Source organism: Erpetoichthys calabaricus, chromosome 11, assembly GCF_900747795.2.
Source record: "Erpetoichthys calabaricus chromosome 11, fErpCal1.3, whole genome shotgun sequence".
Classification (NCBI taxonomy): Eukaryota; Metazoa; Chordata; class Cladistia; order Polypteriformes; family Polypteridae; genus Erpetoichthys; species Erpetoichthys calabaricus.
Window position 1 is genome coordinate 91,070,485 of NC_041404.2, and position 27,408 is coordinate 91,097,892.

Below are 27,408 nucleotides of genomic sequence, written 5' to 3' on the forward strand. Positions count from 1 at the left end.
ATGTGTGGTCTCCACTTTTTGGAAATCATAGAGCCGTACAAGTTGCAAGCAAGAAGTTTGCCTTGTTTGCAGTTGCATGCTTTTGAATAGCACCGAGCATTAAGCATGATTAGAATATGTGTGACAAAACAATTTTAAATATAATAAATGTAATTTTTATTTTGATGCATTATATAATTCGACAGAAACAAAGGCTGCCTGCTGCAGTGCAAGCCTCATCTTGCAACCCGTGCATAGAGGCATCTGCCTTGATTGTGTAGATTCAAAATAGGAATGAAGCAACACGGTTATGAATAGGAGAGGGTGGAGCAGGAAAATGAGTCAGAAAAAGAGAAAGACACTAAAAGGAAGATTTGGGTCAGGGAAAAAAGTCTGAATCAGTAATACGACAGCATTTCAACCTTAGGGCAGAGGGTATTTTTGGCAGAAATTATTAGTCCCACAACAGAAATGGAACAAGAATTCAGCCTAGTGTTAACAAAATTCATGAAACCTTACAGAGTAAAACATCCATTGATGTAAAGGCCATCCATTTGTTACATTTTGGACATGGTCAAAATCTCTTAAATTGATAGATTGGTGGTCAAAGTTATTAGCCCCCGCGTGAATTAATCGGGAAATGAGGATTGCAAATTGAAGTTTTCATGTTTCAAACCACACCTATTCCCTGTATGACTTGATTGTTTTACTAAATGGACTCCAACAAACAGGGCTAGTGGCACTTGAGAGGCACCACTCTTGAGATCTTTGTAACAAGTAATTACATCACGCCAGAAACCAAAGAAATACGTCTGGACCTCAGAGAGAAGGTAGTGGATGTCTCTGTTAAGGAGAAAGTCTATACTACCATTTCCAAGCGTGTCGCAGTTTCCAGAACATTGCAACATACAAAGAGATGCATTCTGTGAGAAACAAAGCTTGGTGTGGTCACATGTGTAAAATATAAAAGACTGCAGCAATGTCAACCAAGAATCCCGGAATCCCTGCAAAGGTAATTGTCGCTAAACTGACCTCTACAAAAATGACTGTTGTAATTGCTCTTCATCATGGCTGGCTTTGAGGTCATCATCTAAGGAAAATTTATTTGCTCACACAGCAGCACATTAAGGCCAGGCTCGACTTTGCCTAGAACCACTTGGAATATGGGGATGAATTTTGGAAATCTTTCCTTTGGTCTGATGAAACAAAACTGGAGATGTGCAAGCATTTGAATGTTGTTTTTGTTTGGCAAAGTAAGAGAGAGGTCTTAATTGTAAAAACAGGGTTCCCACAGTTAAAAATGGAGGTGGGACCATAATGCTGCAGGACTGTTTTGCTACTTCAGGCACAGAGAACCTTGTTCGGGTACATGGTATCATGAAGAAGGAAGATTTTGTTGACATTTTGAAGGATAACGTGAAGACATCTTCACCTAGTTTGGATTTAGGTTGCTGTAGGGTCTTCCAGTAAGATAGCGGCCTGAAGCACACATCGAAGTTAGTTCAAACCTTTTTAAAGGACAACAAAATTGAGGTCCTGGAGTTGCCTTTTTAAAGCCCAGATCTCAGTCCTACTAAGAATCTTTGGCGGGAGCTTAAGGTTAATGTCCATACTTGAAAACCATCTAATTTGAGTAAACTGGAACAATTTGTCAAGGAAAAATGGGCTGAGACCCCTCAAGAGACATCTGCCCGACTTGGTAGAAACTACAGTAGGTGGTTACTCTCGGTTATGAGTTAGATAGGATACACTGTTGATTATTAACTACCCAGAGGGCTAATAACTTTGGCCTTGCCATTTTTGTTTTTTCTTATTTCAACTCATTGCATCAATAAAATAGTTTCTTCAGATTTCTTGGGTATTTTGTCCATATTCTTTTGGAAGTACAGTGGAATCTCGGTTTGCGAGCATAATTCGTTCTGGAAACGTGCTCGTAGTCCAAAGCACTCGTATATCAAAGTGAATTTCCCCATAAGAAATAATGGAAACTCAGATGATTTGTTAAACAACCCAAAACTATTCATATAAAAATGATTAATACAAAATATAAAGTAAAATTACATAAAACAAATTAACCTGCACTTTACCTTTGAAAAGAATCATGGCTGGTGTGAGTGAGTTTCTCAACTCTTGTGGGATTGCACCCAACGGGACGACATGCGGAAGAGCATCCCAAATCAATCGCAGTCTCCCAGCTCTGTAGCAGTTCGCCATAAAACCGAATCCGAAAAGATCGCGGACATGCTATTAGCGCCTGCCGTCAATGGGTGATACAAGGAACAAGGAACATTATAAATGCACAGGGCCCTGCCTGACTGCTGTGTCTGTGTATAGGAGAGTGGCATATCCCACTACAATAAATAATCGCGCTGTTGCTGTTTCAAGCTGAATAAAGCTGGTGTTGCTAAAGTACTGAGACTCAGCTTCGTGTTTTAGGGTGCAAGACAGCACATAAACATACACACACGCTCGTGCGAGCACGCACACACACACACACACACACGAGCGCACGCATACACACACATACACACACGCGAGTGAGCACACAGTCACAATGCTGATGCTGCAGTAAACAGTATATGCTCTTACGGATGTTGACTATATGAGTGAGGCATGCTGACACAGACGAAGAATAGGATACGATTGCCCACAATCCCGCAGCGAGAGAGAGAAGAACCATCAGCTCAGTTGTGATCACATTACGCTCAGCAGACAAAGCGTATACATACTACTCGTACTGCAAGACCTCGCTCGTTTATCAAGTCAAAATTTATTAAAAATTTTTGCTCGTCTTGCAAAACACTCGTAAACCAAGTTACTCGCAAATCGAGGTTCCACTGTAATTATCTTGTAAATATTTCTGGTACTGGTCATTTCCTTGGTAAAGGAAACAGTTTTGTTCCATTTCTATTGGGGGGGCTAATTATTTCATCCTTAACTTCTGGTGCAGAGTTTGCAATGAATCTGATTATTATTTTGAAAAAAGGACCAAAAACCATTGCAAGAGGCTGTTTGATGAAATTGTCACTTGAACTAGGCACATGCTGCACCCAATCCCAAAATGCAAGTGCAAAAACTATAAGGGAAAAGCTGTCAAAGGCTCAAGAAGATAAATGTCTGCTGCCATTACCTTACATACTGTTAGCATAGACAGCCGGTCAAGCAGGGCTTTGTCTCAGTTGTCAGCAGGACATGAGGACTACAAGTAATGACCGAGTAATAAACCATTTGGTAATCTTCATATTTCATTAGGATTATGTTTTTAATGTGATATAATCTGTTTTCGTAATCCACATGGTCCATTTCAAAGAGTACAAGTGCCCAGGGGCTACCAGTCTTTGACAGGATACCAGCACATTACAGGATTCACATTCATACACAATTCCAATGAACATAAGAAATTTGACAAATTTGAGGCGCATCAGGCTCATTGGTTTAGCTAATAGCCGAGCTGTTATAATATCTCTTTCCAGATACTTCTTAAAAAAGTTGCCAAGGTTTCTACTTCAACTACTTGTCTTGTGTCAGTAGTTTGTTCCAAACTCTTACAAATCTTTGTGCAAAGAAGTGCTTTCAGTCTTAAATGCACTTCCCCTTAATTTCCATTGGTGTCATTGAGTATGTGATTCACTGTTAAGCTGATAGAATTCTTATGGACCTACTAAATCAATACCTTTCAGAATCTTGAAGACCTCAAGATTCACATGTGGTCTCCTCTGCTCGAGACTAAACTGGTTTAATTCTCTGAGTCTGTCAGAGTACGACGTGTCCCTAAGTCCTGGGATGAAAGTGGCTGCCCTCCTCTGCTCAGCTTCAAGTGCTCCTGTGTCTTTTATGTAGTGTGATGACCAGAACTGTACACAGTACTCCAGTGTTATGTAATACTCCAGAACCGAGGCTTCTTATGTCTCAGTGTTCTCATTGATTCCATCGGTTTTTGCACCTGGAGTATCCTAAATTCAGTATAAATTAGCTTCAGGCACCCCTGTGAGCACAGCTGGAGCGACAGTCCCAGTTTGTGGGGCTGTTGTACTTAAATTTAATATAACAGGGCTTACAAATTGCATATTTCATATTAACCTCCATTATCCAACCCGCTATATCCTAACTACAGGGTCACGGGGGTCTGCTGGAGCCAATCCCAGCAAGGCAGGAAAGAAATCCTAGGTAGGGCGCCACACACACACACACACGCAGACACCAAGCACACACTAGGGACAATTTAGGATCGCCAATGCACCTAACCTGCATGTCTTTGGACTGTGGGAGGAAACTGGAGCACCCGGAGAAAACCCACGCAGACACGGGGAGAACATGCAAACTCCATGCAGGGAGGACCCGGGAAACGAACCCGGGTCTCCTAACTGTGAGGCAGCAGCGCTACCCACTGCGCCACCATGCCGCCCTCATATTAATCTCTTTTTGTAAAATTAAAAAAAAAAAAGCAGAAATGCCAAAGATAAAGGTGGACAGGACATTTGGTATTAAAATCTGTGAAGCAGTGCTAATGTTTGTTGTGTGCCATTGTGATGCCCTGTGCCCTGGTACCTTTGCACATAATCAGACCCTGGGTATCTGTACCATACCCGAACAGACCAGTGGCAGAATAATGGAAGTGCAGACTCAAAGAAAATGTTTAAAAAGAAAAAAAAATGTATTATAGTGCCAGCAAATAAATTACCATGCTATATGCTCAAATATCTGCAAAGTCCAAGGTGATGACGTGGAATATTATTTACAATGGGGAAAAAAAAATAAGTGATGGTGAATCTGTATTTACTGTGGCTCAAAAATAAAAAAATATGTTGAAAAAAATAACAAACAAATAAAACAATTTTCTCCTTCCACCTTCCAGATGGTCAAAAGGCAAACTCTGCTGGGCATCTCTCAGTTTTATTGGTCAGGCTGGTTTACCTTGGCAGTCGTTAATGCCAACCAGACATAACCCAGTCAGTATTCCGCCCATGCAGTCCCAATCTAGGTGGAAGTCCTTCTATTTTTTTCAGCATCTCTACTCGTGCATGTGTGTGGCTGCCAGTACATCTCTACTTAAAGGTAACTTCCTTGAGTTCAGTGTTGCTGGGTCTGCAGTTTTCTTGCCCAGTTAGCCTATTTTTGGTTGTCGTCCACAGGGAAAAAATGGGCTTTTGCGGGTGCAGTTTTTTGGGCTACTAACGGTATTTTGGGCAGTTTATTAACCCCCTGCACTGTATTTTTACCATATTTTTCATCCATCTGTCACCCTTTCCCCTTCTTTTTGTACTTATTTATGTTGTTTACTCTCCCCCCCAAACCCCTTTGTGTGATGGTATATACTCATTCATTTACTTTGAAATATCTTCCCTCCCAGGTTTAATGATATGTACCTCACCGTTTTGCTCTGACACCAGCACCCGCTTTCCGGTGTGTCATGTTGTCTCTCACAGGTATTAGGCTATTTTTTTTGGGCAAATTCACTCTTTTTAAGCTGTCCTTGCTCTATGCATTTTTAAGGATCTGGCAAACCTGCTTAAGTTTCACTTTGTCCTTCACTATGAAAGTTTATCCCTGATGGCTCCTCTGCACAACCGGCTTATGTCTCCCTCTTTATGCCAGTGCATTCCAGAACTTGTGTGGCTAAGTGGACGCCCTTCCCTCAGCAGGCACGAAGTAACACCAGGATATTTGTATCAGTGTTCTGGCGCCTGAGCATTCAAAATTCAAAATCGAACTGCCTGCAGTGTTGCCACCCTATGACATGCCTCCATGGTGCTGCTACAGCTGTTCTCCCAGAGCCTTCTCACCTATCCCATACATCTCATAAATAATCATACAAAGAAAAGAAAGGCCAAAATCAGTTATTGCTACTTTCAAAACAACTATGTGATATTGCCTATCATAGCCATCTTTTGGCTAAATTTCCCCATTGGGAAAATTAAGTATCTTATCTGTCTATTTACATTGGGGGTCCCCATCTCCGGTCCTGGAGAGCCACAGTGACTGCAGGTTTTAATTGTAACCCTTTTTCTTAATTATTGACCTGTTTTTGTTGCTAATTAACTCCTTTCTAATTAAGTTTAATTGAGTTGCTCTTGAAGACCCCTTAATTATTTATTTTTTCCTTAATCTACAGCCAGACAATGATATATAAAATGAACCAAAACATGACCAGCATACTGTGTCCATCATACAATATCTGAAAATAAAGAAAGATGAAGGTCTCAGAGCAGCAACAAGTCACGGAATTAAAGAATGGGTTTAATTAACAACAAGACTAGGGTCCTAATTAAGAAACTGGTTGGAGTGAAATTGGTTGGAGTTTGAGGCCCTGACTTAGTTGGTCTTCTGTTGGCTCACTCACTTCACGTTTCATTTCTGTTTGGCTGCCATTTAAGCAAAGAAATGAAGCCATTCACAGGAATGATGATGAAATTCAGGGGAACACAATTTTAAAAAACAGGTCAATGAAAATGAAAGGAGAAGGAGTTAATGAGCAGCAAAAACTGGTCACCAATTAGGCAAAGGGTTGAAATGAAAACCTGTAGCCACTGCGACCCTCCAGAAAACAGAGTTGTGGACCCCTGATCTACAGTACACTAACTATCAGAATGTAGAAGGTATTCATTTTCTGTACCTGTTGCTTCTGCATTCCCACTGATAACAAACATGAAACATTAGCACTGCAGCAGCAATTCCTATACTTATACATAAGAGAAATATTGCCATAATTTACTGTATTGATCCTCTGCATGAGTAATAATTAAGACACGTATTATGGCAATATAAAATCTCTGAGACATAATAATTTGAGAAATAGCAAGCTGGTAACAGAGGAGAAGAAAGCAAAGTATACAGTATTCCAGGAGAAAATAATCGTCTAGGGTTCAATGATCGGTTACTACAGACAAAGACACAGTTTTTATGACACTACTGTCTTGTCTCTGCCCCTTGGGCTTTCTGCAATATCATAAGTTCATGCAGAAATCTTTAACTGTGATTTGTATGAGAAGCAGATTGAATTCTGCTGAATTCCAAAGGCTTCCAATACCTCTGGTGTCTTTCTCATAGTCGGGAATAGCAGCTTGGCAATGTAGCACTGGCACCAAGTGCCACAGCAGGATAAAGGGAAACCAAATAAAGGAGGGTTGGTAAGAGTACATAATCATTGCCTAGTTTTTTGTTTTTGAACAGATTACTAACAAGAAAGCAGGCTGTGACTCCCCATGATAGTGTACTGGTCAGGAAATGGATGGATATTAAAACCACAGCAGAGGGTGTTTTCTTCCAAATGTGCTCTTTTAGTTCAGACTGAAGAGGTACTGTTAAAGCTGCCAAACAGAACGTGCATGGCATTGATGCACATTTCATGATTTATTTATTTTATTTTTTAAAATTTACTTTGCCCTGCCCTGACTTCCTATTTATCAAATTGACACAGTACTTTGAAGAGGTATTTTGAGAGCCACTTTTGTGTTATTAACTCAGAAACTTGTATCCCATATTGTGAAGTGGGATTTATGATTCCCTTACTGCTTGTACCTTCAGTTTCTGTTGTGTTTGTTCATTCCATCAATAAAATGTTGGATGGCACAAAAGTTAGTTTTGGCATTAACCTTAGCTGTGTCACTGTCTGTGGGGAGTTTCCATGCTTACACTTGTAATTTATGGTGTTTCACACGTGCAGGTTAATGACCCTAAATGAGCCTTGAACAGCATCACGCTCAGAATTAGTCCCCAGCTCACTCTGTTTTCCATGTAACCTTACAGATGAACTTAGCAATTCCAGAAGATGGATATATGAGAGTGTCTCCTGTTATTGTGTATGACCAAACCCATAGTCAAGCTGACATTGGTCTTCATAAATTTAACCTCTTTTCTTTCACTTGTGACTGTTCTGAAATGGTTTTCATTTATTGCCAAAGTAGGAAAATGCTCTCCAACACTTCCTTAGCAGCAATGTACTGTCAGCAGTCCACACTGCTACGGTTTCATTAATTTAAAGTGTCATTTTTAAACAAAAAAGATCTTTGTCCACTCTTGTATTTTCAAATTCCTTATGGAAATATTTTCATCTATACTAAAATGACCAAAAACTCCTATGATGCCATTCTTCACTTAAGTTGGACATGCATGTGGCATAGACGTCTTTAACTGAGGTTATGTTGTGCAATTGTTAACAGGGCTTTAGTCACAATTTGCAGTCGCTGACTGGGAGTATGAGTCGGCCTGAATTTCAGTGTCATTGGCAATCATTTCACGTGCTGTATGAGAGGGATTGTGATGCCAGATTGTATCTTATGATTGGGTTGTTACACAATCAGAATTATAGTTTTGTCATGTCAGAAATTTCAACTGTGTTGTATTGTGAGGAGCCTCACTCTCTGATTTTCTCATATTGCAGTGACCACAGTGAGTTTGAATTACACACGTATTAGTCTTGAGCATCCATGCCATGGCATGTCCATTGGACTGAACATTCAGTTTAAGCACATATATCAACTCGTGACTCTGCTGTGCAGACAGACTAGTCACGACCACAGTTTCCAAAAATTGAACAAAACGAAATTTAGATACATAAAGGTAAGCAACACAACAAGCGCCATGGAAAACAGCTCTTCTATGCATGTTATGTCAGAGTATGTTATTCTTTTGTGACGGTAACCAATCGGGAAATGAGACATCTTAATCAGCAGAATTCAATTGAGGAAGAGCCATGTGATAAGCACAAACCAATCAGAATGCAATGGAGTCTGTGTTTTCAAAAATCTTTATGTTCAGAAATCTTTATTGAGTATGCGTCTTCGTCGGTTCAAACCGCCAATGCAGCATGGATGAAAGGTGAAAACGGAGACAAATGTCTGTATTTTTAAACAAAAACTCACAAGTGTGAATGGGGCCTTGGTGTTACTCTGCAATTTACTTCAAGTGCAAGTACCTAATAGTTAATTTTTCAGTTCTTTACACCTTTCTTTGAGTCACCTTAAAAGTAGCATTCAGGTTTGCCAGTTCATTTCATAATATTTAAGGACTGTCAAGTTTCGTTTATAGAATCATGCAGTCTTAAATGATTGGAAGTTCCCAGTGTTTGTAATTGTTTAGTCTCCCCACACCATCCCCCATTAATGATGAACTAAGGCCTCTAGTTGATAGCAAACATGTCAACGGGGTCAGAAATTACAAGAAACAGCCAGGATATTGCAGACAGTGATGTCCTACGACGACTCTGGAAAATCTAATTCAGCACGTCACAGTTAGTTACAAATTCTCAAAGACTTTAATGAGGCTGTATAATTCTTTGCCTTCTGTTTTTTGTCAGCCTGAACAGTATGGGAACATTCCACATGCTTGGAAACTGTGGCAGAAGGAGGGTTGAAATGACCCAGGACAGACATTACAAGAGGGTTGTGTTTGTTGAGAACCATCAGAGTAATGAAGTGGTGCTGGCATCTCGCGGGCAATTCACCCCCAGAACTGGAGACTAGGACTCAAGTCTGCATGCCTGCTTTACCTTGAAGGCTTCATTGTAAAAAGCTATTGCATTACAAATTGATATCAGCCTGGCTGTCTATGGGCAACTACAAGATATATCTATTTATCATCTAGTGTCACATTTTGGTTGAAACCCCAAAATATTTATATCATATCTATTGTATCTAATTCTCTAGTTAACAGTTTTCTAGAAATTAAAAAACATATACATAGCCAGTCTTGGCGTTTCATAATGAATCCTGTGGGTCATGAGGCACCAACGGAAAATAAAAGCCTACCGGATATGTCCACTTTGAAGCAGCAAAAGTTTAATTAAAAGAAAACATGCCTTCTGTGTTTCCATTCCCTTGAGGCAAGAATATATTTTCTGTTCACTTCTGTGAGTTCTCATATAAATGCACAAGTGATATATAGTACCTGCCAAATAATGCAAAAAGTATGCGACACGTATTTCACCCTAAATGCTGCTCATCAGGTGTACGCACTTTTGCTGCCCCTTGTGGGGATTGAACCTCGGACGTCAGCACCTGAGGCAAAACCTGAGACGTTGCTCCACGGTGGCTGGTTTACTTACTTGACAGGTCTCTGATCTGCTTCTTGCAACTGAGAGGCCGTGGCCAATGTCTGCTGACCAGCTGACCAACTACAAGAGTTACCTGGTAGGTAACCCCCCAAATATCAGACTGTGATCAAACCTATGCATGAAATACACAAGTAAATCAAAACAAAACAAATCAGGTAGCATGAATAATTTACTGTCTTAGTCTTTTGAGAGGAAACCATGCCTCAGGGGTGTGAAAGATCATTGACAAACACTAAGGTAGCCATTTTTTTTCCTACACAAATGTCATTTATAAGCTATCTTACAATGAGTGTGTAATCAAAAGACACGGCTTGAAAAATGGACGTACTGTCGTGTCTCACTTAATGACAGCATATGGTTCTGACCAAAGTGTCTTTAGTCAATTTTGTCATTAAGTGAGTTGATGTGTACAGCATTTAGGAAGTGGTGGTATCCCTCTGTGTCTGATGTCATTTTTGCCGAGCTGACTTTGGATACAAGGCATCACTGCATTGTGTATGCAGTGAATGCCTAACACATGCCAGCAGCACACAGGGACGTGTCTCTGTGCCATTTCATTTATTGTATCTCAATGGAAGCTCCCTTGTTAAATAGTGACATTATTAGTAGGGACATTGTTAACCGAGTCATGACTGCATTCCATACGTTTTTATATTTTATACCCAGTGCCTCTTAGGATTCAATGTAAACTCAAGAACTGGCTATATATTTTTTTAATTTATAGAAACCATTTAACTTTAGAAAACAACTTCACATGGCAAGTACATATGTACTATGTTTGTGAAGAAAAAACATCGACTTGAAAAATGCCAAACTTATTCTTTAATTATTGAATTAACTTTCTGTATAAGGGTTTGCATAACTATAGTATTTATGGAAACTACATTTACAGTGTTTTGTGATACTTTGGTATCACATAATATTTTTGGCTAATAGTATCCCTACCTTCAACTTAACTAACATTACACATACATACTACCCACATGTATGAAACATTGTCAAACCCACGTAGTTTATTGCCAGATAGTGGAACCTGTACCAGCAGCCATTAGGTAAAAAGTTGGACTGAACTCACTGCAAGTCATATAAGCTGTGTGAACACCCGGGGGCTTACAACTCCCTAAACACCCTAAACACAACAGACACCAGGCTCAAGTGCAGCAACACACGTTAATTAAGCGCTTCTCCCTTGTTCCCCACACCAGCACAGTACAACAAGCACTAAATACAAGTCATTTTTCTCTTTTTTTCTCACTCTTTCTTCCACCTCCGCCCACTTCCCCCCAACCGTGGCTCCCAGAGTAGTGGTAGCTGGCTCCTTTTATAGGGCGCCCAGAAGTGCTTCCAGGTGTCCTATGATCATCTTCCGGCAGCTCTTCCGGATGTGACAACAGTCCTGCTAAGGAGGACTCCTCTGTTCCCCTTGCACCCCCTGGCGGTGGCCACAGGCCCTGGCAGTGTTAAACTTCCATGCTGTAACCCCATGGCACTGTAGCAAGCCAGGGGGGTTGCCATCTGTCATCCCAGGGGAGGTGCTGCCCTGTGTAAGCTCCTTCCCCCAGTTCTTCCCTTAAGAAGGCATCCTGTTTGAGTAAGAATCCCGGCTGTCCATCACAGCTGATGTCACATTCAATGACATCTAGTTGTGGGGTTGTGGTAAAGTGCATTTAGAGGTTCATGGCATCATGAGTTTTAATTATAAAGCAATGCATCTCAGGCTCTGTGGGTGTGTGTCTATATAGCCATGGGGTGTTTGCTGTGGAGGTGAGCTGATTATTTGTTAATCTGAGGATGTGATCAGCTCTGCTATTCCACATGGGGGCTCCATGGATTGTAATTAGGGTACTGTGGAAAAAGAGTCTGAGGCAAGTGAGAGTGAGATCTAGAAAGAGAGAACAGAACAAAGGAAAAAGACGGAGGTTAAAACAAGAGAGAGAGAGTTGAAAAAGGGTAAAGCCAGGATCATGGCAGCACTCATGTGGTAAGGAGGAGGCATGGCAGTCAGGAAAGAAGTCTTGTGTGGAGCGATGGTGCCGTCAGAGTAGGGTCACTCCTAATGAGTATCCAGGGAACAGAAGAGGCCGATTGCTCAGAGAGGTCTCATGGATGCTGGAGAACAGTGGTAGGAGAAAGGTGCAGGGCTTGTAGGGTCCCCTAGGAAACTGGGGGACACAAGGTGATAAAAAGTTGACTGCGCTTGTCAGAGGGCATCTGCTACTACAGAGGAGACCTTAAAGGGTGATGCTGTTTTAGAAGAATGCACGGCGGTTCGAGATTCTTTTAATGGACAGCACCTGACTGTGTTATAACTTTGATTTTAACCATTTATGACTATTTATTCATTAACTTATTTTAACCTTCACAAACACTTTTTTTAATTAAGGATTATTTATTTATTTATTTATTTGTTGAGGACTGCGCTGAACTTTGCTTTGAGCACTGTTTGGAAAATAAAATGCACCACCCTTGTTTGTGTCCTAATTCACCTTAGTCCACCTCGGTTCATGATTATAACTGACCCATGTCCATGTCAGTTTAAATGACTGAAAATCACTGGGCATGTCTGCTTTATCAATTGAGTCAAGCTTGGCCCTTTTTGTGACAGTCAGTAGAGTGCTGCCTAACGGAGCTGGTGCTGTACAAAGAAATTAACTGGTACAGCAAGTTCAGTTGCAACCTTGGCCCTTTTTTTTTCTTTTTTCTCCATTCTGTCGTGGTACATAAAACACAAGACATTAGAAAGACAAGTTTCTCATCAGTCTGTGAGGTTTAACACCCCTATGTTCCTTATTCCATGTGGCTGTATTATATGTATTGTACTTCCAGCTGAGTATTCATTAGTTATCGGGTCTCATGCACTCAGAGCCCACAACTATGACTAAAGACTAACGTGTTTGACTTTATTGGAGTGAATTGCAGACTAGTTGGACTGAGTTGCGTGATACAGTATGTCATACAACTGTATATCCCAACGACTGCCTCCAATTCACTAAGATTATGTAAATCAAGGATGTAACTCAAAATCACTGGAAAAATCACATAATGTGACCAGGTCATGAGTCTTCCTGTAATTCACTTGTAAAAAAGACACTTATAAACAGTTATAATACACACCAGACGCAGGAGTTGCCTTGGTGAAATAAGCCTGTTAACTCTATAATAATAACTAACATTATGTTGAAAGTTACACTGGTGAAATGTTAGTTCTTTAACCTTCTTTTCTATTTTTTGTTTTTATTGTGGAAATGATGTGTTTCCTTTTGAAGATGCATGTTAAAACAGCCTTTCACTAATTATCATGATCAGTCCTCTTACTAATTTTACAAACATTGTCACCATAGGTTCCTATTAAGACAGACACCCATTACAAAAAAGGAATAACAATAAAGTAAAATGACTCAGTTTTGGTTACAGATTGAATCCGAGGTTGAGATTGAACTGGCAGCCTTGTAGTTTATAGCCCAACTCCCAAACTTCCAGGTCACATTGCCTCAAGAATTCAAAACCCAAAGCTGTGCACCGCCCAAAGCTTTTCTTTGTTTTTTATGCCTACAGGCTACCAGATCTGTGAAGAGCTGTTTGAAAAGAATGCAAAGGGCCCTGGGTGTCTTGCAATGATGTTAGTTCAGTACTTGCTGCCACAGAGCACTTCTGCTTAAGAATCTAGTCAGCCTGCTTCCTGTGTATATAGCAGCAAACACTCACATATCTAACTGCCTTTCTCTTCTTCTTGTAGTCTTACTTCGTCTCAGACTATGATCCAACTATTGAAGATTCCTACACCAAAATCTGCAGTGTGGATGGCATAACAACACGCTTGGACAGTAAGTATACTTCGAAAAAATCAACCCAGAGTTTGATGGGCGAGAATGCTAAACTGTTGTAAGTGGATCTGAGACTTGAGCAGCTTTCTCTTGGCAGGGGGACATAAAAGACATTGAGTAAAAGAACAGTCCAAGCATCCATTATCTTGCATATTTAAAGTTAAATCCAATGAAATATGGCAAACCTCAATACAATACATTCATTCATCCATCTATTCTCCAACCCACTATATCCTAACTACAGGGTCACGGGGGTCTGCTGGAGCCAGTCCCAGCCAACACAGGGCGCAAGGCAGGAAACAAACCCAGGGCAGGCCGCCAGCCCACCGCAGTGCACACCCACACACACACACACACACACACACACACACCAAACACACACTAGGGACAATTTAGAATCGCCAATACACCTAACCCACATGTCTTTGGACTGTGGGAGGAAACCGGAGCACCTGGAGGAAACCCACACAGACACTGGGAGAACATGCAAACTCCACGCAGTGAGGACCCGGGAAGCGAACCTGGGTCTCCTAACTGCGAGGCAGCGCTACCACTGCGCCCACCATACATACAATAAAAGCAAATTGAAAACACAATCAAAGTTTAGATGCAATTAAAGATAAAATAATCGGATAGAACAGTATAACATGATGTTCAGGTAAAGAAATAAAAAAAATTAAATCAATGGTTGCTAACAAAACACTGGAAGCACTAGAGCAGGGGTCTCCAACTTTGGTTTTCATTCTAACCCTTTTTTAAATCAGTGACTCGTTCTTGCTGCTAATTAACTTTTTCCCTTCATTTTAACTGACTTGTTTTTTAAGATTCAGTTCTCTGAATTGCTTCATTTTTTTCTTTAAACAGCATGCAAACAGAAATGAGACGTGCAGTGAGTCAACCGATGACAAGCTAACGGGCCTGAAACTCCAACCAATTTCACTCCAACCAGTTTCTTAATTAGAAGCTAATTCTTATCGATAATTGAACCCATTATTTAATTCCACAGCTTGCTGGTGCTCTCATTCTGTCACAGCAGATCTTTCCAAAACTGTTAATTTTCTTTTTTCTAAGAACAATGTCAAAATGTTTTGTATACATGAGCAGATCAACATTACTGACACATTCATCTTTCTTTATTTTCAGATATTGTATGATGGCCACAGGTTAGCTGGTCATGTGTTGTTCATTTTGCTGCTAATTAACGAAAAAATAAATAATTAGGTTTTCTGAACTTTAAATAGCAAGCCAATTAAAATGAAGGCAAAAGTGTTAAGTAGCAGCAAAAACTGGTCACTAATAAAGAAAAGGGTTAGAATGAAAACCTGCAGCCACAGTACTGCTCCAGGACTGGGGTTGTAGACCCCTGCACTAGAGTATGTTTTGCTATGAAAAGCCACCAATATAACAGCATAAATGAATAAGGCAAAAGATTTAAAATAAAAGTTGTATCATAACACTGTCAAACCCACTTAATCTAATTCAGGGTTGTGGAAAGCTGTAGCCTATCCCAGCAGCATTGGGCATAAGGCAGAAAACAGCACCAGGAGGGACAACCATTCCATCATAGGGTCCATTCATGCACACACACACACACACACACACACACACTCTTAAAACTTACACAAGTCAATTTAGAGTCCTCAGTCAACCTAACCACAACATTATTGGAAAGTTTGAGGAAAAAACAAACAGACATGGGGAGAATGCAGAAACTCCATACAAGAACAACGACGACCGGGCACAAGATTGAGACCCGGGATGCTAGAAATGTGAGGCCACAGCTCTAACCTTATAAATGAGTGAGATGCATTTGCCTCAAAAGTCTGTTTAGTTATAGCTTGTGATTACTTGATGATCTAACCAACAAAGCAAGCCACCTTCTACAGTTTTGCACTTTCCCATTTGTATATTCTGGGAAGATGCAATAGAAATAAACCTGGTTTACAGTTACTACAGAGTCATACAAGTAAACAAAAGGTTTGGAATTAACAATGACAATATTGAAAGCATTCTTCAGTGCTTGTCATCTTTGGTATTGGTTAAACTGAAGAATTCAATCGAAGTTAAAGCCATAAAGGAAAGAAAAGATATCATTGATGGTTTTGTGGCAAACCATAACAACCAGAGAATTCTTGCTGGTGCAGTTGTTATCGTACCCAGTTGTTGTCTGGTGGTCTAACCCTTACCTCCATCCCCAATGGTGCATAGGTTAGGTTAATTGGCAACACTAAATTAGCCCAAGTGAGTGTGGCTAAGCCTCACAATGGACTTGTGTCCAGTGATGGTGGGATAGGCTCTGACTCCCTTAAATGCAATAAGTGGTCTTATAAATGGAAAAATGAATGGATGTATTGACTCTACCAAGAGAGCACATATTGCAGATGCCTCTAAACATATCTAGACAAATTATGCAAGTCAGTGTTGACAAGAATTACAAAAGCTTCTTTCAGGATTTTTTGCCAAGTGTATATTGTGCCAAAAGCAAGCTGGACAGTTTAGAAACCAACACATCAGGACATTTAGAACGAAGTGGCTATAGTAAAGATATGTCACAAGCATCATTTGTTTTATGAGTGTTTTTTTATTCAAGTATTCACCATTAAGCTAATTGAGGGTAGTCACATTTTCCCATACTCACTCTGTCATCCAAAAACTGTGATGATGGAACAAGGAGGCTCTTGTATGCCCAAGCATTGACTAGTATATCCCTATCCATGGGCTGTTCACTGAGCGGGAGCTAAATGTTTGACACTAGACTCTGAGGTTTTTACTGTTCCCTACAGCTGAAAGACCTTGGTTCACTTCTCGGTTAGGTCACTGTCTGCCCCTGTACTTATGTCGTTTTCTCTCATTTTCTCATACGATGTGCAGAATAGGTCGATTGGTTACTTATTTACTATTAGGTGGATACCGACGTCCCTTGCCTTGCACCCAATGCTGCGGGAATAGGCTGTGGGCCCATAACTGTGTCTTAGGATAAGTACCTTTGGGGCAGATGGTAGAACAGTTGGCCTGCCCATCGCAGACACTGCTGCCACATACAGTATCTGGTGCTTTTTTGATTATGCTAACACATATAAGGAGGGAACCAAAAATTCATGGAGCTGGTGAGCAGCACGGGAGTAGGGTGTCACTATCGACTGTGCTGCTAGGTATTGCATGCCTACAGTCTTGTTAATCAGTCCACCAAATGAGGTCTTGTTGATTTGATCGAGTGCATATTTCTGACATTTATTTTGCAATTGTGCGCCTGACTTTGGTGATTTTTTTTTCCAAGCCATAAAAAACATGTTGGGACATATCGAACATCAAGACAACAGTGATTGTTTTTTTTGCATCTGCCAGAAGGCATCGAAAGAAAAACATCCAAAGCAGTAGTACATGCAGAACTTCATTTTGCTCATGCACACACCACTGCACCATGACAGCTCACCTGCGCACACCACACTTTCAGTCCAAGAGTTCTTGACAAAAACCAACATGGTTGATGCTTCACATCCACCGTATTCGCCAGATTTTGTTCCTAGTGAATTTTTTCTGTTCCTGAAATTAAAACTGACACTGAAGAGAAGCCATCATACCATGGAAGAAATTCAGTAAAAAATCACAGTAGGCTCTACATATAGTAACAAAAGATGAGTACAAGAAATTTTTCCAGGAATATAAGAAGCGCTGGGACAAGCGTATTGCATCTCAAGGGGAGAATTTTGACCATGACTAAAATGAAATTGCTGTAAGTTGTATAGTAAATAGGGCGTTGCAGTGGCCTAGTGGTATTGCTGTTGTCTCACAGTAAGGAGACCAGGGTTTGCATCCTGGGTCCTCCCCACATGGGGTTTGCATGTGCTCCCCTTGTCTGCATAGATCCCCTCTGGGTGCGCCGGGTTCCACCCATACTCCAAAGACATGTAGGTTAGGTGAATTGGTGATCTTAAGTTGGTCCTGGTGTGTGTGTTCACACTGCAATGGTCTACCACCCTGACTAGGGTTTATTCCTGTCTTGCCTCCTATGCTAGCTGGGACAGACTTCAGAAAACTCTGTTCAGGACTAAGCAGGTTAGCAGATGGCTGATTGTACAGTAAATTGTTTTTTTTTTAACAATTCCAGGAGTTTATGGGCCCCCTCTCGTACATCCATTCCTTTACACTTCAGCCCATTGGAAGGTTAAAAGCATGCACCAGGGACATATATTACTCTGAAGAAATTGTGACAGTCTGACCCACACTTGCTTAAGGAATTCAGTGAAGACAGGAGCAGGTGGACAGACATGAGTGTGTTCCTTAAAAAGCTGCTGCAGATCCTCTTCATGCACATTCAGAAGTGCTCCTAGAAGACACAAAGTTGGGTGCCAACTTGATTATAACCAGCAAGTGCACTTGGAGCCAGCTATTCTGCGTCTCTTTTAAGTTTACATCACTGAATGTCTTAACTGTTAGAGAAATGTTTCCATCGTTTTCCTTGTCTGCACTCTTTTCTTAAAACAATACTTTGTAATCAGATGAGGCAGATTGTGGTGGGAGGCCACTGGCAGCTACAGATTTCCTATTCTGGGCCAACTTATTGGGAAGGGTGCTTTAAGAAAATAAACGGAATTCTCACCCTTTTTGTAGACAAAGAAGAAATATTGTAAACAAGTTACTTCTTTTTAAAAAGGCTTTTGACAGACAGATAGAGTGCTTAGCTGCAGACAGACTGGCAGCTTGGGTGAGTTTTTTTTTTTTAAAGTAATGTAGCATCTTAAACCTCCATCAATTCCTTATTAGTCGTTGTCACCAATAATATAATAATGGCGGTAGAATAGGAGTGCTTGCACATGGCAGTAGCTCCACTGAGAACTGCGCTCTTCTAGGTCTCCTCCATATTTAACTTTACTGACAACCCAGTGTGCTATGGCTTTGCACCCCAGTTTGATGCCAGTACATTTCCCAGTATTTGGTCTTGTACCTGTGTTGCCCTGTACTCTATTCTTGTTTGTATGGTGCTTATTATAGAAATGATGAGGGTGGTCTCGGAGCTTGCTGCCTGTGTTGAGGCTGCATGTTCTCCCTCTGTCTATGTGAGTATGTGCTGATCAGCTTGACTGGTAATGCCACAATGGCTTGTGTCCCATCCTTAGTTGTTTATACCTTCATCCAGTGCTGTTTTGAGAGAATCAAGTTTTGAAATCAGAAATGACAATTTTATGGTTCTGTCTGTCTCTCTTCTTCTGTTTAGTTCTGGACACTGCAGGCCAGGAAGAGTTTGGTGCCATGCGGGAGCAGTACATGCGTGCAGGTGAAGGCTTCTTGTTGGTGTTTGCCATCAATGATGTTGGCAGGTAAGAAGTAATACTTTCTTTGCACTTTATCATTTATATTTGGAGATCAGTTCACTGCAGTAATTTTCAGTCTACTCATCCAGAGACAAAGTACCAAATTTACATATTTCACTTTGTTATAGTAATTCACTTTAGATTAGGCCAGTGTTGTTTTTTATTGTTTGTTAGCAGTATCCTAGTGAGTGTGACTCACCTGTAGAAAAGGTGCAAGCTGACTGTGCCGACAGAAAATGGGCCCTGAGGCTCAGCCATTTCTTTTCACTTCTGCATGATTTTGTGGGGTGGTTTCATTAAAATAAGGCAGTCAAGGTTTTTGATTTATTTTAATTGAGCATGAATATAGAAGAACTCCCAATTTCTGCAGGTCAGCTGAATTAAAGTAGGATAATGTGCTCAAGAAATAAAAGAGCAGATGGGCTTCTGGGGTGGTGAGCACCAAACCTGAAGCTGGAGAAACTCGCTGTGTACTGAGTTGACAAAGCACACCACATCTGCAGCACACAACATGTTTTCTTGAATTCATGAGATGAAACAAAATGGGAAAACCACAGAAAAGTAGCAGCAGAGTGTGAGAAAACAGAAGCTCCCATAACACACCCTGAAGTGAAAACAAGGAACTGGGCAGATTTATTTCTAGCACAGGGAGGCCGTTTTATTTGGAGGCCCTGGTGAGAACTGCAGATGAGTAGAGTGTGAGTGGTTTGGGCTGAAATAATGAAACAAAAAACAATATACAGTAACTGAAGCCATGGGGTCAGTGTAAATGTGTGGGAGGGTTTAAGAGATGGCAATTTTAGAAAGTGAAATACTGAAGCCTTCCTCTTCTCCACAGCTTCAATGAAATCCACAAGTTCCACAGGCAGATTCAGAGAGTCAAGGACAGAGACGACTTTCCAATGGTACTTGTGGGAAATAAAGCTGACCTGGAGCAGCAGAGAATGGTAAGATCTGTCATTCGAATCCCAGGTAGCGCTCACCACCCATGCTTCTGTATTTAAAGCTAACTACAGGATTAATCACTGTCTAGTCAAACCTGGTCAGGGGAGCCTCAGGATCAGCTAGCTAAAGACTGGTCCTGTAGCTGACTAGGCAGGCTTTGGATGGATGGGGCAGGCACAGTATCACTGCAACTAAAGCTGGTTAGAGTCAGCTATAGGATCTGTCTGTATATAGAAAGTATATTAGGGAAATCTTCATTGTGTAATTATCTACTTGTTATTATTTCATAAACCGTTCCTAGCAAGACAAATGATGCACAAATTATGGCAGTGCGTTTCACTGAAATATAAGGAAGAACAATATAACAAGACAAAGAGTGATTTCTTAAATGTGGAGTCACATGTGAACAAGGAAAAAAGTAGTATAAGCCTGTTTTTCAGCATCTCATTGTAGTCTCTCAAAATGGCAAAGACACCTACAAAGGCTGTTAGAGAACCTTAGGTGGATAGGGAATCCCAAGATCTTGGACATTCCTACCACCACTCTTCCATTATGGAGCAAATTTCAAAGATTTTGGTTTTAGTCCCTGTCCTGTCCTTCCATCACCATCTTTCATCACCCAGAGAATAGTAAGGAAATTAGATTTTTTTTTCTTACTCCTTTACCTTCATAAATTTCTTTCCAAATTTGAAAAAGAAATATAACAGAGGAGTGGGTTTTACCTCTAATCCTGAGGGCATACTTTTCAAAATTTTCATTATGCGAGCAGAATATTCACCCTGCTGCTATGAAGAAGTACTTCAGAAAACAAGAAGGATTTTCACTTTCATACTAGGACCCCAGCCTTTTTAGTACACATGGTAATGTCGTGTTTCACACTATATTTCAAGAAACACACATACAACCTTTAAAGGACAGGATATATTTATAAAGATTTATTATTTAATATGAAGACTCACTGACTGTTGTTAAGAGATTATATCCAATGTGCTGCCAGTAACTGTCTGACACATGGCTTATTGAAATTAAACATTTATGCCATGAAGCTCCTCAACCCAACCCACATTGTATGGATTTACTTATTATGCGAGTCCATACCAGGTGGGTGCTGTCAAACTCCACTTACGATGAAGCGCTAGTGTATGTAAACGGAGCAAGCACCTAACTGTGTGTGATGTGATCAGTTGTGCCTAATGTGACAACCCTCATGACAGGCAGTTGTAATGGAAGGTGAATACCAAGTATCATTCAAAATTGAAAGTCATCACAGGAGTAAATGTGAGTTGAGCTTTCATGACTTCTCCAACTCTACCCAATTTTTTGCAACCAATTGTTTTATTAAATTTGAAATTAATACCGGTATCCAGTCAAAAAAAGTATACAAGGAAAAGCAACGTGACATCAAGAAGGAGGTAAACAATGTAAAACAATCATAACCAACCAGCTCCATTTCCTCCCACCCAACCCAATGTACATTTTCATTATTCTTCCTACCCAGTAATGTATTCTAATCCATACTCTCTTTGCTTATCACCCCTCTGACACCAGACTTCATCCCTTCATTATTATCTTGTCTTCAATTTTTAAATATTGAAATAAAATAAGTATTGGCTAGATTGTGAAAATTTAAACTCTATCCCACTTGAACCCACCCAAGTTGCACACAAATCATTCCCACTCCAACTTTATACACTAATTTTTCATTTTGTGGCTATTTAGAATAAATAAACATGGTTATATACATCCCCACTACATTTTATTTCATTAATTTACTGAAATTGCATATTCCAATCCTGTATTGAGAACAGCTTTAACCTGTCCTAAAGAGTGGGTGTCATTTGATGCAGGGGTACAGCCACAAATTATGAAGGACACTTGTTGCTTCTTTTTCACTTGCACTGGGTACCAGACAGAAGGATAGTATTTTTTGGGTTCTTTCTTATAATGGAAAAACATCTGCAACCAAGCAGTAGACTCCCCCTCACCTGTAGATAGATAGATGGATGGATGGATGGATGGATGGATGGATGGATGGATGGATGGATGGATAGATAGATAGATAGATAGATAGATAGATAGATAGATAGATAGATAGATAGATAGATAGATAGATAGATAGATAGATACTTTATTAATCCCAAGGGGAAATTCACATACTCCAGCAGCACCTTACTGATACAAAAAACAATATTAAATTACAGATTGATAATAATGCAGGTAAAAACAGACAATAGCTTTATATAATGTTAACGTTTACCCCCCCGGGTGGAATTGAAGAGTCGCATAGTTTGGGGGAGGAACGATCTCCTCAGTCTGTCAGTGGAGCAGGACTGTTCAGTCCATTTTGGGGTTGAGGTGATCCACAGCCAATCCCAGTGCCAATGAGCACAAAGGAAGAACCCACCCTGAGTTTGGCACTAACATATAGCAGAGCCCATTCAAGCACATACCCACAGTCTGTCATACTGAACCATTTAACACCAGCACACGTCTTTTGGGTGTGGAAGGAAACTGGAGCACCCAAAGAAAACCCACACGAACTGAGAGAGGATGTGCAAACTCCTCACTGCATACTTAAACTGGGATATGAACCCAGGACCCTGAGGCTGTGAGGAACACTGCTAATCACTGCATCAGCTTTTATAGTATTGAATGTCCATACACTGATTCATTTTCTAAACCTGCTGATTCCATTTCAGGGTGGAAAGTTGAATTAATTTAATTATCAAGTTAGTAAAACTGCTCCAAACTTCAACAACAACATTTATTTATATAGCACATTTTCATACAAAAAGTAGCTCAAAGTGCTTTACATAATGAAGAAAAGAAGAATAAAAGACAAATAAGAAATTAAAATAAGACAACCTTAGTTAACATAAAAAGGAGTAAGGTCCGATGGCCAGGGTGGACAGAAAAAAAAAAAAAAAAAACTCCAGAAGGCTGGAGAAAAAAAAAATAAAATCTGTAGGGGTTCCAGGCCACGAGACCGCCCAGTCCCCTTTGGGCATTCTACCTAACATAAATGAAATAGTCCTCTTTGTAGTTAGGGTTCTCACGGAGTCACTTGATGCTGATGGTTATACAGACTTCTGGCTTTTAATCCATCCATCATTGTTGGAACATCATGGTGCTTTGGGTAGATGGTGGTGGCACAAGCCACCACCAATAGGACACCGGAAAAGGAAACAGAAGAGAGAGTAGGGGTTAGTACAAATTTTGAATGAATAGTTATTATAATGAATTGGATATACAGAGTGTCAGGATTAAATTACAGTGAAGTTATGAGAAGGCCATGTTAAAGTAATGTGTTTTCAGTAGTTTTTTAAAGTGCTCCACTGTATTAGCCTGGCGAATTCCTACTGGCAGGCTATTCCAGATCTTAGGTGCATAACAGCAGAAGGCCGCCTCACCACTTCTTTTAAGTTTTGCTCTTGGAAACTGGACTTTACCAGTTGTTTCTTTTTTCCAAATAACTATAACTGCTCTTTTTGTATTATGGCCACAATTTAAAAAAAAATCACAATTCATTGTACATATACAATCAAATAATTCCTTGGAAAGTAAGTGTGTGCCAGCAGCTGCTCCACTTGTACAAAGCTCACGTCCCCTTTTAAAAGTTTAAAAAAGCAAAAGGAATTAAACATTTGGGTAGCCTTTGTATGTCATGCTGGGCAACTGCAACACAAATCTCTTTGAAGTGCCCATTCCTGATTTTCACAGCTTCCACACCTACAGTTCATCATAAATCCTAGTCGTCAGGTCAATTCTCACAGGATACTAGCAGTGTGGAGTGTGGCCATCTCCTTGTGTGTACTTACAGGGGCATCTTCTTACCCATACCCATTGAAGCTCCACTCATGCAGACTCTAGGTTGAACATATCTTCTTGCAAAGATCTCAACACTTGTAAGTAACATAACACAACACAAAAACCGTACTTGCTTAAGTGGAAGGGAATGACTGGGTCATCCATCATTTTTAAGTTTTGTAAGGAGAGCCTTAATTTGCTTCCAAGATAGTTTGAACATTATAAAATGTTTGTCCTGTACTGCGCAAAAGAAAAATCATAATTTAACAAAAGTAAAACAACTGAAAATTGAGGCCTGCAAAGATGCATATTCAGTAAGCAGGCATGTCAGATGTAGATCCCTATCGCAGCAAATGTTATTTTTGTTCACTGGCATTTAGACATTTTTTCATATCTTAAAAATAAATATGAATGAGTAAAATTATTGTTCAGTGTTTACCACTGAAGAAGAATCAAGCGACACAGAGACAGAGGACCTGTGTTTACTCGATAAAGCGTCTTGGTGACATCTAAAATGAGTCAGATTGGCTGCTAGGTGCCAGGACTGGTTTTAGGCTAATCAGTCTGTATTGGTTATTTATATCACCTTTTTTAAGATTAAAGTTATACATTTTAAAAATTGTTAGTGTCTCCTTGTAAATAACATCAGCACTTCATGGTGATCCTCTCATCTCAGTGTATCAGGCACTCTGCTGTGTTTTTGCCTTCCAGCCTCATTAACTCTTCATTTTTTATTTTCCCTTCCCATTAGCTGCCATTCCTAAACTCTCTTCCCATGACGGTGTCTCTCACACTTGCTGTGTCTCTGTTTTATGACTAGATTACTCGGGAAGAAGCAGAACACTTTGCCAAGGAGAATAGGATTGTTTACATGGAATCATCAGCAAAGATTCGACAGAATGTGGATGAAGCCTTTCATGAAGTGGTTAAAGCAATCCGGTAAATATCAACAGTATATCCTTCAGCCACAGCCAGCTCTTCTTCCTATAAACATGCCAATCAGCCACAGTCTTTGAGATTGTGACATTTGTGTACACTGCAGTTTGAACAATTGAACATTGTACAAAGGAAAAAAAAAAAGAGTTCCTGTTTTCAAGTCAGGCTGATCATATATGCAACCTGCAGAAACTTTGAAATGTTCAGAAAGGAAGGAAGACGTGGAAGTGTGAAAGTGGTCTGAGGAGGAGAGAATCGACAATAATGTTGTGATGTTAAAGGGAGATGCTATGAACAGAGAGAAGTGACTCGTGCAGAATGCTAGCAGGGGTGACTTTGGCTGTGAGACACAACAGCCCTTTTATATGGAGTTGGCTAACAGAGTTGGTGGCGTGAAGAGGCTGCTAGTGTGCTAAACTTTAGAGGTTTTATTTCTAAATAGTTCCGGGCACTGCAGTATTACTGGTAAATCGAGGTGAAAATTGTGAATTAGACTGCCACCTCCTCCTGTTTCACAATTGGGTGGAGATTTCTCTTATATTTTCTCTGTAAATTTAGAAACAAACACTGTGTTGGTGACATGTTGGTGTAAGCTGGGGCCATTCATGCTAGACTAGCTGCTGGGTAAGGCAGATATTACTGCACAAATGGGGATTTCCCTCAGTGTCTGGTTTTGTTTTTAAGCTGAAATCCTGTATTGCCCCCTAAAACTCCACAGTACTAAAAATGTACTGTACTTTGGTCAGTTTTGTGTCTTAAAGGAATACAAAGAAATAGAGATGACAAGATGATGCAGTGTTTAGCTGTGATATTTCACAACTCCAAGCAGTTGGGTTCAACATCAAGTGTGTTTACATGTGCTTTAATCAAGTCAGCTTTTATTTGTCACATCCAAAGTATGCATGCAGTACAGCATGTAGTGAAATACTAAGATAAACCGGTTATTCATAGAAACCCATTTTCAAAAGTACCACATATACCTTCATTCTGGAACATTAGTCTCTGAGAAACCAGGTTAACACACACAGATTTCTCTCTGAGTAAACTCTGTTACGTGGCCATGTAAACCATTAACCGGGTTACACTAAAGGATTTCTTAGTTTGCGTATGTCTTTTCTGCACACAGGCATCAAGCAGCCGCAGGTAGAAATGGTGGCGGTGTCCACAAAGAAAACTCCTGACTCTTCTGAGCCAAATGCTTGGATGATTGCATTATTTCTTCTCCTGTCTAAAATAATCTATCTTAATATTTAAGAAATTGCTAAATGTATGTCGATCAGCTGAACATACAGTGCTAAGCTCAGCAGCACAATCTTTGCAGCAGTGTTGGGAGTCAAGATTCAATAACATTGTCTGTTGATATATTACTAGCCAAACAACCATTAAGCAAACTTAGAAAATGGTATAGTATGTGTATTATTAAGTGTGAAGTTTGTGAGACCTACCAGGAACGTTTAAGATTAATACACACACACAGATACACATAGCAATCCTATACAGACAAAGACTCTGCAAATTGCTAGTCACTCTGCAATATTCCACATGGGACATAGCTACACACATACATATGCCTATAGAAATCCTAGTCAAAGTCTCAAGTGGTGTCCATTGCCAGACACTCTGCAGTATTCTGCATAGGATTCTCAACATAGGGACTTGTTATCACCAGCAATAACAATGTACAAGAAAGGGTGGTTGCAGTGCCTGTAATTAACATCCTGTAAATTCAGTTTGTCCTGGCTTGTTTGAGAAAAAAATTAAAACTTAATATAAACAGTCTGCATTTCAGAAACTGAAGATTCTGCACGCCAGGACAGTATTGAATAATACAGTATAAGCAAGGACAAATAAAATTCGCTTATTACCTCTGTATCAGTGAGGGCTTTATTGTGCTGTGCCAGTCTTCATGTAGCTCAGTGGGAAGCACGTGTTGCTTGTTCTTGTTGAATTAGTGAGTTGTGAGTGTGGTCCTGCTGTGATCACAACCTCCTTTGAAAGACTTGATTTCCAAGCTTAAGGCTTTGGACTGTGCAGGGTAAGATTCATTGAAAGTGCCATGCTTCTGAAATTATTGCCATCTCACAAAGTACTTTTTTTTTTTTATTGTAAAAAAAAAAAAAAAAATCAGACAGTTTGAATGATGGCATTATAAAGACATACTTTTTGGTTCATTTGCCATTGAAATAACAATTCTTTGTGCCAGTTTTCCTTTTAGGACATTTTTTCCTTCTAACACATGTTAATAGTTAACTTGCAACGTGAATTTTGTATGTTACTTACTGACTAATTGGTAAAAGTTAGGTGATTGTGGGTACAAACACTGCAGATTTTCTTAAGAAAAAAAATGTAAATGATTGAGCTTGTGCACTCAGAATGATAACAGCAGCAGAATGATGATTCCTCATCTTGCACATAGGTTTCAAAGGTTTGAACTGACTTAATGTGTGAGTGAGTGGACTGGAGTGTCCAGGAGTGAATGAGGAAGTGTGACTGGTAAAGGGTATGAAACGTGTGTGTGTGTGTTTGTGAGAAGGATATGGAATTGAAGTGGTTT

At 40.1% G+C, this 27,408-nt stretch overlaps 1 protein-coding gene across 1 annotated transcript in view; it reads left to right on the forward strand.

The window, feature by feature from the left end:
- Positions 1 to 27,408, forward strand: part of rras (RAS related) — a 44,869-nt gene that overhangs the window by 13,882 nt on the left and 3,579 nt on the right. Inside the window, exons 2-5 of the mRNA XM_028813599.2 lie at positions 13,767 to 13,854; positions 19,070 to 19,172; positions 20,005 to 20,113; positions 24,739 to 24,857. Of these exons, the coding sequence (XP_028669432.1) occupies positions 13,767 to 13,854; positions 19,070 to 19,172; positions 20,005 to 20,113; positions 24,739 to 24,857 (419 nt within the window). The remainder of the gene's footprint in view (positions 1 to 13,766; positions 13,855 to 19,069; positions 19,173 to 20,004; positions 20,114 to 24,738; positions 24,858 to 27,408) is intronic.